We start from the raw sequence: 11,626 nt of genomic DNA, 5'->3' as shown, positions 1-11,626 counted from the left end.
GAGAGAGAGAGAGACCCCTTCCAATAAACCAACCTGAAACATCGCACGAGATGCACGAACCCAAAACGCAACTTCTGGATCATCCGAGTCCAGTCAATTCAAAAATTTCTTTTCTTTTCCTTCTCTGCAGATAGACTCTTTGCCATTCTTTGCCCGAACGGGGGCGTTGACGACGACCTGCGTTTGGCCCTCGTCGGGCGTATCGCCGGCCCCCGACATCCGACATATAGTATCTGCATACGTACAGGAAGGAGGTACTGTAGTTTGATACAGGTTATGGAGATCTTGCATGCGTGGACCTAGCGTGCACGCAGGGAATCCCTGTCTATTCTTCTTTTTTGGTTGTCTTGCTGTCTTGGAAAAGAGGAGACGAAAGATCAAAGAGGGGGGAGGTGTCCACCATCCAGTGTTTTGTCTTCGCGGGAAATGCATGTAGGATGCAGGTGGGCTAATATGTATACGCTTATGCATGAGTATGTGCGTTGGAGGGGGGTGAGGAGAAGAAGAAAAAAAAAAAACCGGTAGGAAAAAAGAAAATAGAGAAACCGAGAAACTAAAATAGAGGGAAAATGGAAAGAAGAGAAGGTGATGGATGGACAGGTCGAACCAGAAGCCGCGGATGGACAACGCATTGACATGGATTGGGTTTAGGGTCGTCGTTCGCCGCGGGTGGGGATTCTGATATGTCATTTCGGGGCGGTTGAGGTCAGTTGAGGGTGGCTTTATTGTTTTGGGGTGGTCTTTTTTTTTTATTGTTTTGTTTATTGCTTTTTCACTTTGTTTTTTCCCTTGTTTATTTTTATTTTTTTCTGATATTTCCAATTCATCTGGCCCAAGTGCTCAAAGTGCTCAAATGATGGGATTACGGGGCTTCTATTGTGAAGGGACCAAACACGATGTCATCCCGAGCTTTCTATACATCTACCAAACTAGAAAACTCTACTCCTGCCGTGTCACCACAATCAATCTAATAAACTCAACCGGTCAGGAACCGCTGGTGTGGACGGGATCCGAGGACCACCCCAAACAACCCGGAAAGAAAAAGAATGACTTTGACCTCCTCCCAAGGGAAGGGAAGCCCCTGCTATAGTTCCCCATTAAGGTTCGTACCATTTCCCCTCGAGTCGTGGCCCTTCATTCGGCATTCCCAGAATCGACCATTCATTTGGGAGGCCCATGGATGATTCGAGACCACCATATTTCGGAAATTATCAGAAACTCGTCGACTCACAGGCCATTCGGACATTTTCGATTGGACTGGGCTAGTCAACTGAACTGTGGACAAGGCTGTACTACCCAGTTTCTCTAGGTACCTGCTCCTTCATGACCTCCCCCGTGAGTTTCATCTGCAGTGGGTGATATCTAGTTTGGGAAGGCCGTTCTATCCCTCCACTGACTTTCGTATCACCGATTCGTCACGTACGAAGTAGTGTCTTCTCTGGGGTATGATGGTCGATGTAACCGCACCAGCTCTAAGTTCAACCATAACAGTAATATACTTTCTTAATTTCCCCTCCATCCCAGAGGAAGGGAAAAGGTAATCGTAATCATCAGAAACCAAAAAAAAAAGGGTTCGTGCCTGGGTTGCGCCTCTACGTGCCGCATGTTGAACTCCTCCTCCCAGGAGTTCAAACAGGGGTTCTTGTCGGGTTTGTTTCATGCTCTGGATCTGGCAGGGTGGAGACGCCGATGGATGAAAGGGACTGCCAACTCATCCGCTTATGTACGTGCTATATTAAGAGCCTCCACTCCTAACCGTCTCCCTGCCTGGCGTCTAGGCGACTGGGAGTCCGGGACTAAGCTAGGACTTGCTGGGATATCGCAGATTCAACGGACGGGCTTCTGGTGCTGCTGTCAAGTGTCAACTGTTAGCTGGTAAGACTAAGGCATCCTTAGCGATGGCCGAGGAAGTGTCAGTTTCCCGATCGGGTAAGATTTGCCCTAAGTCAATCACAACATCCACGACGAGGTCCGATCATTAGAGACATCCCCCCCCTTCCGCAATGATTTCCCTCAGAACTAGTAAACACAATGGAATATCAGAAAGGGTTAGGGTCAGACGTAGATCCGGGAATTGAGTCAGGTGCTCCATTACGAATACTATTATACTGGTTCTCATTCCCCAAAGGCTGGTGGCCGGAAGGGTCAACGTGGGGCTGGCTGAGAAAGAACCTATGGCCATGAGATCCATTGGATTCTTCATAAACTCGTCTTCAAATCTTATAAATCCGGAGGCCACGAATATGACAGATCTTATCCGTCTGCCATGCGACCCGCCACCCCCGTTCTGGGGCGTAGCAGTTAAGTTACACATCACTATTGTTGCCCTTTGGTTCGTTGGTTCCGCGTCTCTCTCCCCCTTTCCCTCCCTTTTTGTCCTTTTTCTTTTTCTTCTTGTCGTTTCCTTCCTCTGGATCGTGACGTATACGGCTTCTGCTGGTCCGTCCCCGAGTAGTAAGGGCTGGAGATCCAAGGTAGCACCACCACCGTCGACGGCGTCATCGTGGCGATTTGCCATGCCATTATTATCCTCGATGCAGGTCTGCGTATCAGCCTCAAACGCCATTTTCTTCCTTTCTCCTCCCATGCGTTCTCCTACACTCCCTCTCCGATCGTTTCGAGCGGAGATGCCGAATTCGTCCGTTGGAGATGTCACTCCCCAGATAATTCCAAATCATTCCCAGCCGGGTCAGTTGGTCATGACCAAAGTAACTCGCCCTGACGGAACAGCCTTAACTGGAAAAGTCCAGAACTAACGACTGGGTCTGACAGCCGTCAAACCCTGGTCACTGGGATCTCCCGGTGACCCAGTTCGATGGGTCCCTTGCCCCCTCTCTATCCTCTCCAGTCCCCTCGGGGCTGTGGCGATCAAGAACGAAGGTCTTTTTTTCTTTTCTTTTCTTTTTCTTCGCTCTGAGTTTGGACCCTCCCTTGTTCCAGATGTGGCCCACGAATATATTATTTTCTTTTTAATTTAAATTGATTTTTTACGGGTTCGGTTCCATCCGGCTTGTATGTACGCCATGGACCAGAATGTTTAGGATCCGATCAGCATAAGTGTCGATTCGAATTTGACAGAGAGGGATCTTCAAACTTCGCAGCCCTCCGTATCAAGTCGCCTAGTAAAGCCCACCCGTCGTAATTGGTGCCCGTTACTCCTCTACTGCTGCCTCCTCGCAGGAGTTGTCTCAGGTACTTTTGTCTTAAGGCAGAGTCCTTGCTTCGTGCTATTGGGCTCAGATCATTTGCGGAGTGATGATCTGCCCTCGGGGAGCTTCCTGTGCGTCGGATGTTTATGTATAGTACTGACTATCTACTGAGATGGGTTCTCTTGCATCCTTCACGGCTCTTCCTGATTTGATTTGATTTGAATTTCGAAATGGTACTTTTGCCCCCCTGGTAGAACAGATCCGTCGTTTCACTGGGTGGGTTACTACTGCAATCTATTCTGGTGAATACGTAGGGTTTACTAGGTTCCTTGATTCCCTGTCTTGCTCTCTCGTGATGGCGAATTAGTTAAGCCATTGAACATCTAAAGGCCCAGTGACTTTCACTTTTGCTTCGCCTAATTGTATAGTAGCTGCACGCGTGATATTCCCGGTGTTTTGGGGGGTTTACAATTGCACATACAGTAAAATGCCCTCTCTCTGTCCATCTTGTGGGAGACATACATTCGCCTCACTCTAGTTACCACCCCTACAGTACGAGCTACTTCTCAATTCTGTTCTATTTCCCCGAAAGAAAAAGCCTCTAGGCTGGCCACCTGGCTAGCTAAGCGCCGGAGCGCACTTCCGTAACAAGCCACAAGGCATGGCGAATCCAGAAACACAAAGGGCTCGCGCTTGTTCAGGACAATGGGAACGTTCTGGAGCTGGGGACGCCCCCGGGGGCGCTATTTTCGGGGAGAAGACAAGCAGCGGCCGGTTGGGTCTGGGCCTGGAGAGGAAGAGGCATACACATACATAGGTACTTCTAGATGGTAGAGGGATTAGGAAATGAGAAGAATATTAAATATTAAATAAATGATCGAGAAAGAAAAATAATCAAGAGAAAAAAATATATATAAAATAGACCAGCCAGAAAGTGGAAACCTGGTCGAAATGGTCCACGATCATTGGCTCGACGACACTATTGATGGCTTCGATGCAAGGGGAACCGAATATACTCCATTTTCTGCCCACTTTTTCTCTGCGTGTACTGTATTATTCACTACTTCCCCCCCGTCGTCAGGACTTACCTGGTTAGCTAACTTATCCGTAGTTGACTTTACTGACTATTTTACTTACCTTTGGACCCGTGTACGGATACTGTAGATCGAAAACCCGCTGCAGCGGTGACAAATCAAGGGTCTTGGATCCCTCCCCATTCTAGACGGGTTTGTCCATCGGTCATCGCGATCAGAGCACGTTGATTCGTCGATCTGGACAGGGCTCGTTGAGTGATAGAGAGCGTGAGAACGACAGAAAGAAAAGAGTGCTTTTGAACGTACAACTCCACTTGCTCGGTCGAACTCTGCCGGGATCTTCTTGATGGTTCCCCGCGTCCTTCTTGACTCGCCTCCCCCCTCTATCTACCCCTTGTGGAGGGCAAAGTGTCCACGACGGGAGAAGGGGGTTCGAAAGACAAAGGTTGACGCTGGACTGATAGAGCAAAAGCCGGATTTTGAGGGTAGGAGGGGCTTACACTACTGGGGTGGGTTGCAGAAGGAGGAGGGTCCCGTTTACAGAGTACAGCTACATTACATCTAGACGTGCAGGCAAGGCAAGGAAGGGTAGGGTAGGGGAAAATGGAATTTCGAAAATAATAATTCTCAAGGTTGAATTAAATGAAAATAGATTAAAAAGAAAAGAAAAGAAAAGAGGCAGAAGCATAATAAGAAAAACCGTCATATAATAGCATGGTGGAAAATCGATCTGTATGTCATCGCCAACCCTAATTTGCATCCAACTTTCCCTGTTGAGGTTGTCGCAGATCTGCTGGGTTGATACATCCTGCTGGGTCGGTACTTTCTCCCCCGGTCGACTATCCGTCTGTCTAGTGTCCATCAGATTCTAGGTATCGATAGATTGCTGCAGTTCATCGAGTCTGAGCGCCACTCTAGTTCCCTCTTTCCTTCCCCCCCTCTGCCTCCGTCGCCATGCCCATCCCCGAACAAGCCCCTCGTTCACCTTTCTGCATTCGAGATATAAAACATGCAGCGGATCGCACCGTATCCCTGGGGAAGCAAGTCTGTGTTCTTCATCTTTTCTGCACCTCGTGGATTCTCTCAATCTGAATTCGATCCTATCCTCCCTTTATTGTCTTCTCGCCATAGCAACCTCCCTTGATTGTATATTGTCGCTGACTCCTGACTTTGCATCCTATTATTATAATCCCTCTAATCTATTATTATACCCTTTTTCTCTCTTGATCTTTTATTGTCATCATCATTATATCACCCGTTGTGTCTGGACTCAATCGCCTCCCTGGATCTCTCCTACATATACCTCTCTTGATATCCGTCTCAGACATCCGCTTCGTACATACATATCGATCATCCACCCAAGCACATACCCAATATTTAAGACATACATATCCAAACCCCTCTCTCATCTTACTTGCGGCCTATCGTCCAGTGCCATTCTCAAACAAGGACCATAATGATTGAAAACATGGGTCCTGTCTCAGAGATCCCTCAACGTTGCTCTCTTCCGTGAGTTTCCCGCTTTGCATCCTTACCTCCCCTCACCCCCATGCAATGCATCGCTGACAGGTGTCTCTTTTCGTGCCAATAGCGGTGTTCGGTCCCTGTCTTCGAGTACTTCTGCGGCTGCAGAGATGACAGAAGACCGCCGGCTACCGCCCCTCCCACGCGTGGATCCCCTGCCTCGAGGGCCCTTCAACCCTTTTGACTCCTCAACTGCACTGGCCCCTAGTCCCCAGGGCTCCCAAGACACATTTGTGGTCAAATCGTCGCCATGGCCCGCTGCCGAACACATCGTGACTCCTCCGTCGCCCGCCAACTCTGCTGATAGCACGTGGCCCGAGTCGCAGCAGCCGCAGAAGGCCTTTGAATGGCCTCAGGAACTCACCGCATCCGACCTGATGAGCCTGATCGCGCCGAAGGAGATTAGTCGGAAGCCTCCATTGCAGCAGCTGTGCGGTCGCAAGCGAAAGGGAAGCATGATCTCGGGCGAATCCGACGACCAGAGGGAGAAGCACCGCATTGCAGAGGGTAACCGACGAAAGAACCTGAGCCACCTGCACCGGGAGTTGGATAGCCGCATTCATAGCTGGTTCCTTGAGCGTGCCGGATGGAACCCGGCCAAGAGCCTGCCGGAGTCCAAGGAGCACATCGTGCAGGGAGCCATCTATCTCATCGACTTCATGCTGCTGGTCATCATCCACCTCATTCGCCAGGAGAACGAGATGCCTCGACAGCTGGCCGAGAAACTCCAACCGCAGCTCCGCTGCATGCAGCTTCAGCAGCTGGTGTCCAATCTTCAGGAGCAGAACCAGCTGGCTCAGCAGCAGATGAAGGCCATGAAGCAGGAGAACCAGATGCTCGAGGAACGCAACCAAGCCCTCGAGATCCAGCTGAAGTCCTACGAGCACATGTTCCGATCGCCCAAGACGGAGCACTCTACACCCCAGCCGCTGGCACCGCTTCCCGACCACAAGCCTCGCCACATGCTGCCCGGTCTGCGAGTCTTTTGCGATGAGATCGGTGCCCCCGGAACGGAGGCGCCGCGGTTGGAGCCCTTTCACACGGTGACTTCGCAGCCCTACAGTCACCATTCCATGGTCAGCCACACTCCTCCCATGACGGGGCCTTCGTCGCCAGTCTATGTGCCGACCTATTCGGTGCCTCATTCCCGTCGCCAGTCCGTGATCCCTTCGCCTTGAAGGGTAGTCCTAGACTGATGCGTCTGGTCGGGATCATCATCCCGTCGTGAATTTCCTTTGCATAGCACATAGACTGGGGATCCTGTGGATCTGGAGCCAAGGTTCTTTTACTTTTCCGTTGTTCTTTTTTTGGGATTTCTATTCAACCGTCCTTTCTGGCATAGCGTGTGCGTTGTATCATCAATTCTTGACATATTTTGGGGAGACAGGGGCAAGCCTCATTGGTGTTTCTTCCCTGTCTCATCGAGTCATCGAGCAGTGGCATTCCACCACCGGTTCGATCTCTCTCGCTTCACTCGTTTCCACTGTATTTTGGGCGAACCTGGAGAAGGCGTGGTGTGGTGTACATTCAAAAACCAAAAAAGTCAGGTTGGGGCATGTATGGGTTGGTTATCTTGTTTCCTTTTTTTCATTTCCTTTTTGTGAATTTTCCTTTTTCATACATAATTTTCTTTTCGCTGTTGATATTGGGAAGCAGGGCCACTACTATGGCTGGCCCTCTTCCTTATCTGACCACTCTTCTGAGTGGCCATCGATATATATAAACCGCCTGTCTATTAACAAACACATACATACACGGCTGATTTCGGTTTCTATCTTGATTTTGCGTGTCTGATCTTATTGCAATTGCCTGTACGCGTTTTGTGGGATTTATGGGACTAAGCGACAGTTGGTGAATTATCGGTGTTTCAAGGCTATATTTGTGGGAGTTATAGAATGGGTGTTCGACGAGCAAGGAGAACAGAAATAGAGAGAATGCTATGCAAATGAATTCATTTCATCTTGACCAACTTCAACACATCTTGTAGCCTGTATACTTTACTGAGTACTGACAGTAACTACTCCGAGAAAGCCCCTATTGCGGATGCCAAGAACGAGCGAATCCGCCTCGACTGGTCCAGGCGCTGTGGATGTCCACCGGTTTTGACACCACCTGTCGGCTTCCCACGGGGTAAAGGGATACTATATAGATCATAGATAGACTACGAGATAGCATCTGCATCACTGAGTAGAGCTCTATCGACAGTATTCTCCAGGTCTTGTCCCATTCTATCTCTGCTGGGCAATCGAAGAATAATCCACGGGATTGCGACGTGCTATAAAAAGCAACGGGCCCAACCGACGAATCCTGTTCGAGCCTCGTCGCTGCTGCCCTCTTTCTCTTCCTCTTTCGCTTTTTCTGTTTCTCTCTTTTCTTCTTCTTTCTTCTTCCTTTTGGTGCCCTCGTTGCCCTCGATTGCCAGTCCATTCGTTTAATGTTGAATTGAATTGAATTTGATTAATTTCTTGACCCGTCGTGGCTGTTGTTTCCCTGCCGCTTCCCGCCAGTCAACCTCTTTTTTTTTTTTTTTTTTTTTCTTTTATTAAAGCCGAACCAAACCCTTTTTCGACCTTCCCGGCGATCGCGGATTTTCCCCTTCTCCATAATCGCATCAATCGACCTCCTTTCGCGTCCTCTCCGCCATCCTGATCGTCCACTTTCTATCGCCTCGAGGCTCTTTGGCTCCGGATTTCAGACGCCAACGCCTGGCCCTGTCGACGGTCGCTCCTTAATTTCTCCCCCGAAGGCCCCGTCTCGCCCCCCCCCTCGATTTCCGACTCGTGTGCTTTCCGCTCGCAGGGTGACTTTTTATCGACCGTTTTCTGATTGACTCCTGCTCGTCCACCCCCAATCTCTCCCGCGATCGTCGCCTATCACGGGCGTCGACAGCTTGTCATCCGTCGATAATCCGCTTCATCCACTTCGTCTCTTCGTCCCTCTTTTCTTTCCCTTCTCGCGAAGATGCTTCTTCCCAAGGGTGGTGTGACGTGGAAGTCGGCTAAGGCTCGATTGCCTCCATGGAGGGCCGTTCTTTTCCTGGTGACGAGGACTCGTTTTCTCGTGTCGGTTGCCCTGACTGGTTTGATGATTCTGTTCTGGCGTGGGATTAGCAGGTCGGCTTCGGAAATGCAAAGGTATTCTTTTCTTTTTTTCTTTATTCCTCTCCCAGGCCCCCGGGACACGTTTCACTCCGACCAACTGGATTGCGAACCCGTCCGATTCGCAATTATTGGGAAAGGAAGGGCCATTGAATTTGACTGACTCGCTGCGCCTTCTAGTTTCTACTGCTACGGTCCTCCTAAATCCCCGATGGAAATGTCCTTGAACGAGATGGTCGAATGGAACAGCCACGCTCAATCGCCCGTGCTCCTGAATCACCACAAACCCTACGAAGTCAACTCTAGCACCATCAACCAGGTCGAATTGAACGGAATCAACTCGAGCCCTCAGGCGGTCGCCAACAACGAACGCGTTCTTATCCTGACGCCGTTGAGAGATGCGGCTCACTACCTGGACAAGTACTTCGAATTGCTCTACAAGATCACCTACCCTCACCATCTCATCGATCTGGGCTTCCTCGTCGGCGACTGCAAGGACAACACTCTGGAAATTCTGGTGTCGGAATTGAACCGCATTCAGGAGCAGGCCGATAAGGTCGCCTTCCACAGCGCGACTATCGTGAAGAAGGACTTTGGCGCTGACGTTGAAATGAGCGTCGAGGATCGTCACTCGTTCGCCGCTCAAGGACCCCGTCGCAAGGCTATCGGTCGCGCCCGTAACTACCTGCTCTATTCGGCCATGAAGCCGGAGCATTCCTGGGTGTACTGGAGAGATGTCGATATCACGGATAGCCCGGATACCATCATCGAAGATTTCGTGGCACATGACCGTGATATCCTTGTTCCGAGTATGTTTGTCTGATTCTCAGCGCTTGTCGCGTTGACCCCCGAGGCGTACGCTAACTGTTTTTGAAGACATCTGGTTCCATCGGTATCGCGATGACGTTGACATCGAGGGCCGCTGTAAGTATCCAACAAGAACTCCCAACCGACTCCCGACCTGGATGGTTTGCTGACCGATGCACAGTTGACTACAACTCCTGGATTGAATCTGACAAGGGACGGCGTCTTCGCCAAACTCTGGACCCCGACACCGTCTTGGCCGAGGGCTACAAGGAGTACGACACCGGCCGAAAGTACATGGTTGGCATGGGTGACTGGAGAAATGACAAGGATGTCGAGATTGAGCTGGATGGCATTGGTGGTGTTAACATTCTTGTCAAGGCCGACGTCCACCGCTCAGGTATGTTACGCTCTTTCCTCTTTGTTCCGTGGGAGTTACGGAGCCTGGCGCTAACAATGGCCTAGGAATCAACTTCCCCGCGTACGCCTTTGAAAACCAGGCCGAGACCGAGGGATTCGCCAGGATGGCCAAGCGCGCAGGATACCAAGTCATCGGCCTGCCGAATTACGTCGTGTGGCATATCGATACTGATGAGAAGCCTGGCAACCTCGGGGGTCGGAAAGCATACTAAATCTGACACCTTGAATGGGGGGCGCCAGCTTCACTTTGTCTATCTGTTCATCTACCACTAAATACCCGTTACCGTGTATATCCGACGCCGTCACTGGGCGGTTACATTGCATGGAGTCTTCCCTTCGCCGTCATTTCTGCCTTCTTCGTTTTGAAAGTTTACTGTCACATTTTCTTCCACGGACGTTTGAGACGGAATCTCATGATTCCGGTAATTATTCCTTTTAACTTCATGTCGCGTGTTGGGGACTGTCCGCCTCTTTTTTATTTTTATTTTCTTCTTTTTTTTTCACTCTTGTTGGCGCTACGGAGAACAGTGATGTTCAGCGGTATTGAAGCTCATAGAGGGAGAGGAGTGGGAAGGTTGATTTGAGCTCTTGTCATGACTGGGACTGTGCCATGATCTTGCGTTGGGAGGCCCTGCGGGCTTGGGTCGTGTTCTTGGACAGCTTCCGTTGTTCCCCTTCGTCAGGTCTGGAGGCAAGATACCTCTGTCGGCGGAAAGGTGATCTGCATGATGCGTCTCATCTTGCGTGGTTCACGAAACTACCAGGCTGGATAACGTCCTTGGGGCATTGTTCAGAAACAGACCGGATCGATGCCAAACGCGAGGAAACAGGCATATGGTGCTTGGCGTCCATGTACATACATATATAGGCTACAATTTGTCGGGCTGTTATGATTGATTGATTGACTGATTGACTGAATGAGCCGAGTTAGTTTGCTGCAGCAAGGCCAGAGTTCTTGAGAATGTACACGGGGGACCTGTGAATTGCCGCTTGTGGTTAGTTTTGCATCACTCCGAGATATAAGAACCGTTCTTGCTATTCTGCTCTCTCCTCCCAGTTCTTCTTCCTTCTCTTCTCCCCTCCCACATTCTACACCCACGCGATCGCGACCTTTGGTCCGGCCTATTCCGAAGATGTTTGCGTCTCTCGCCCCCCACTCCCTGTTTTCTTTATTTTTTTGCCATTGGAAATTGCGGCTGCGCCCTTTTCTCGTCACCTCCACTCCCAGATTCCCCGCCCCGTCATTTTGGGCCAGCTCTTCAGCTGAACTTCCTGTCCTTTTATCTCTAGTTATATGGTTCATATCTTTGACAGGCCTAGAAAAGCTTTATAGACACAAAGTCTGGTAGTGATAGTTGACAAGTATGCTACGGAATAGATGATCTGATGATCAGTTCTATTGAACCCGGGCTGCACTGGAAATCTTTGATGCATCTTCTTTCATTCTAAGCCAGATCAACCAACGTCCATCCGTGCTACAGAAAGCAAATTAGTAGATTGATTCTGACTTGGGGAGGGCCGACACCCGTCGCTCCATAGACTATGGTAGCTTCCTGCGTTAGAAACGTTGACAGGTCTGCTTCTTCTCTAGAATCAA

The 11,626-nt window shown here is 50.0% G+C and overlaps 2 protein-coding genes across 2 annotated transcripts; both read left to right on the top strand.

Moving 5' to 3' along the window:
- Positions 1–5,639: 5,639 nt before the first annotated feature.
- Positions 5,640–7,522, top strand: LDX57_006472 (putative HLH DNA binding domain protein; the record flags this gene model as incomplete). Its single annotated transcript, XM_046088180.1, has 2 exons — positions 5,640–5,692; positions 5,775–7,522. 2 exons carry the CDS (start codon positions 5,640–5,642, stop codon positions 6,883–6,885), a joined length of 1,164 nt encoding a protein of 387 aa, XP_045944150.1. The 3' UTR covers positions 6,886–7,522.
- A 1,146-nt stretch (positions 7,523–8,668) lies between these two features.
- LDX57_006471 (ANP1/MMN9/VAN1 family protein) lies at positions 8,669–10,241 on the top strand (the record flags this gene model as incomplete). The annotated part of the gene is made up of 5 exons (XM_046088179.1): positions 8,669–8,841; positions 8,986–9,614; positions 9,682–9,729; positions 9,794–10,009; positions 10,075–10,241. The coding sequence occupies 5 exons, from the start codon at positions 8,669–8,671 to the stop codon at positions 10,239–10,241; spliced, it is 1,233 nt and encodes a 410-aa protein (XP_045944149.1).
- Between the last annotated feature and the right edge of the window lie 1,385 nt (positions 10,242–11,626).

The sequence above is a fragment of the Aspergillus melleus genome (genome assembly GCF_016097325.1).
Source record: "Aspergillus melleus strain CBS 546.65 chromosome Unknown contig3, whole genome shotgun sequence".
NCBI lineage: Eukaryota > Fungi > Ascomycota > Eurotiomycetes > Eurotiales > Aspergillaceae > Aspergillus > Aspergillus melleus.
Note: the sequence above shows the minus strand (reverse complement) of the source record. Positions and strands in the feature narration are given on the sequence as shown.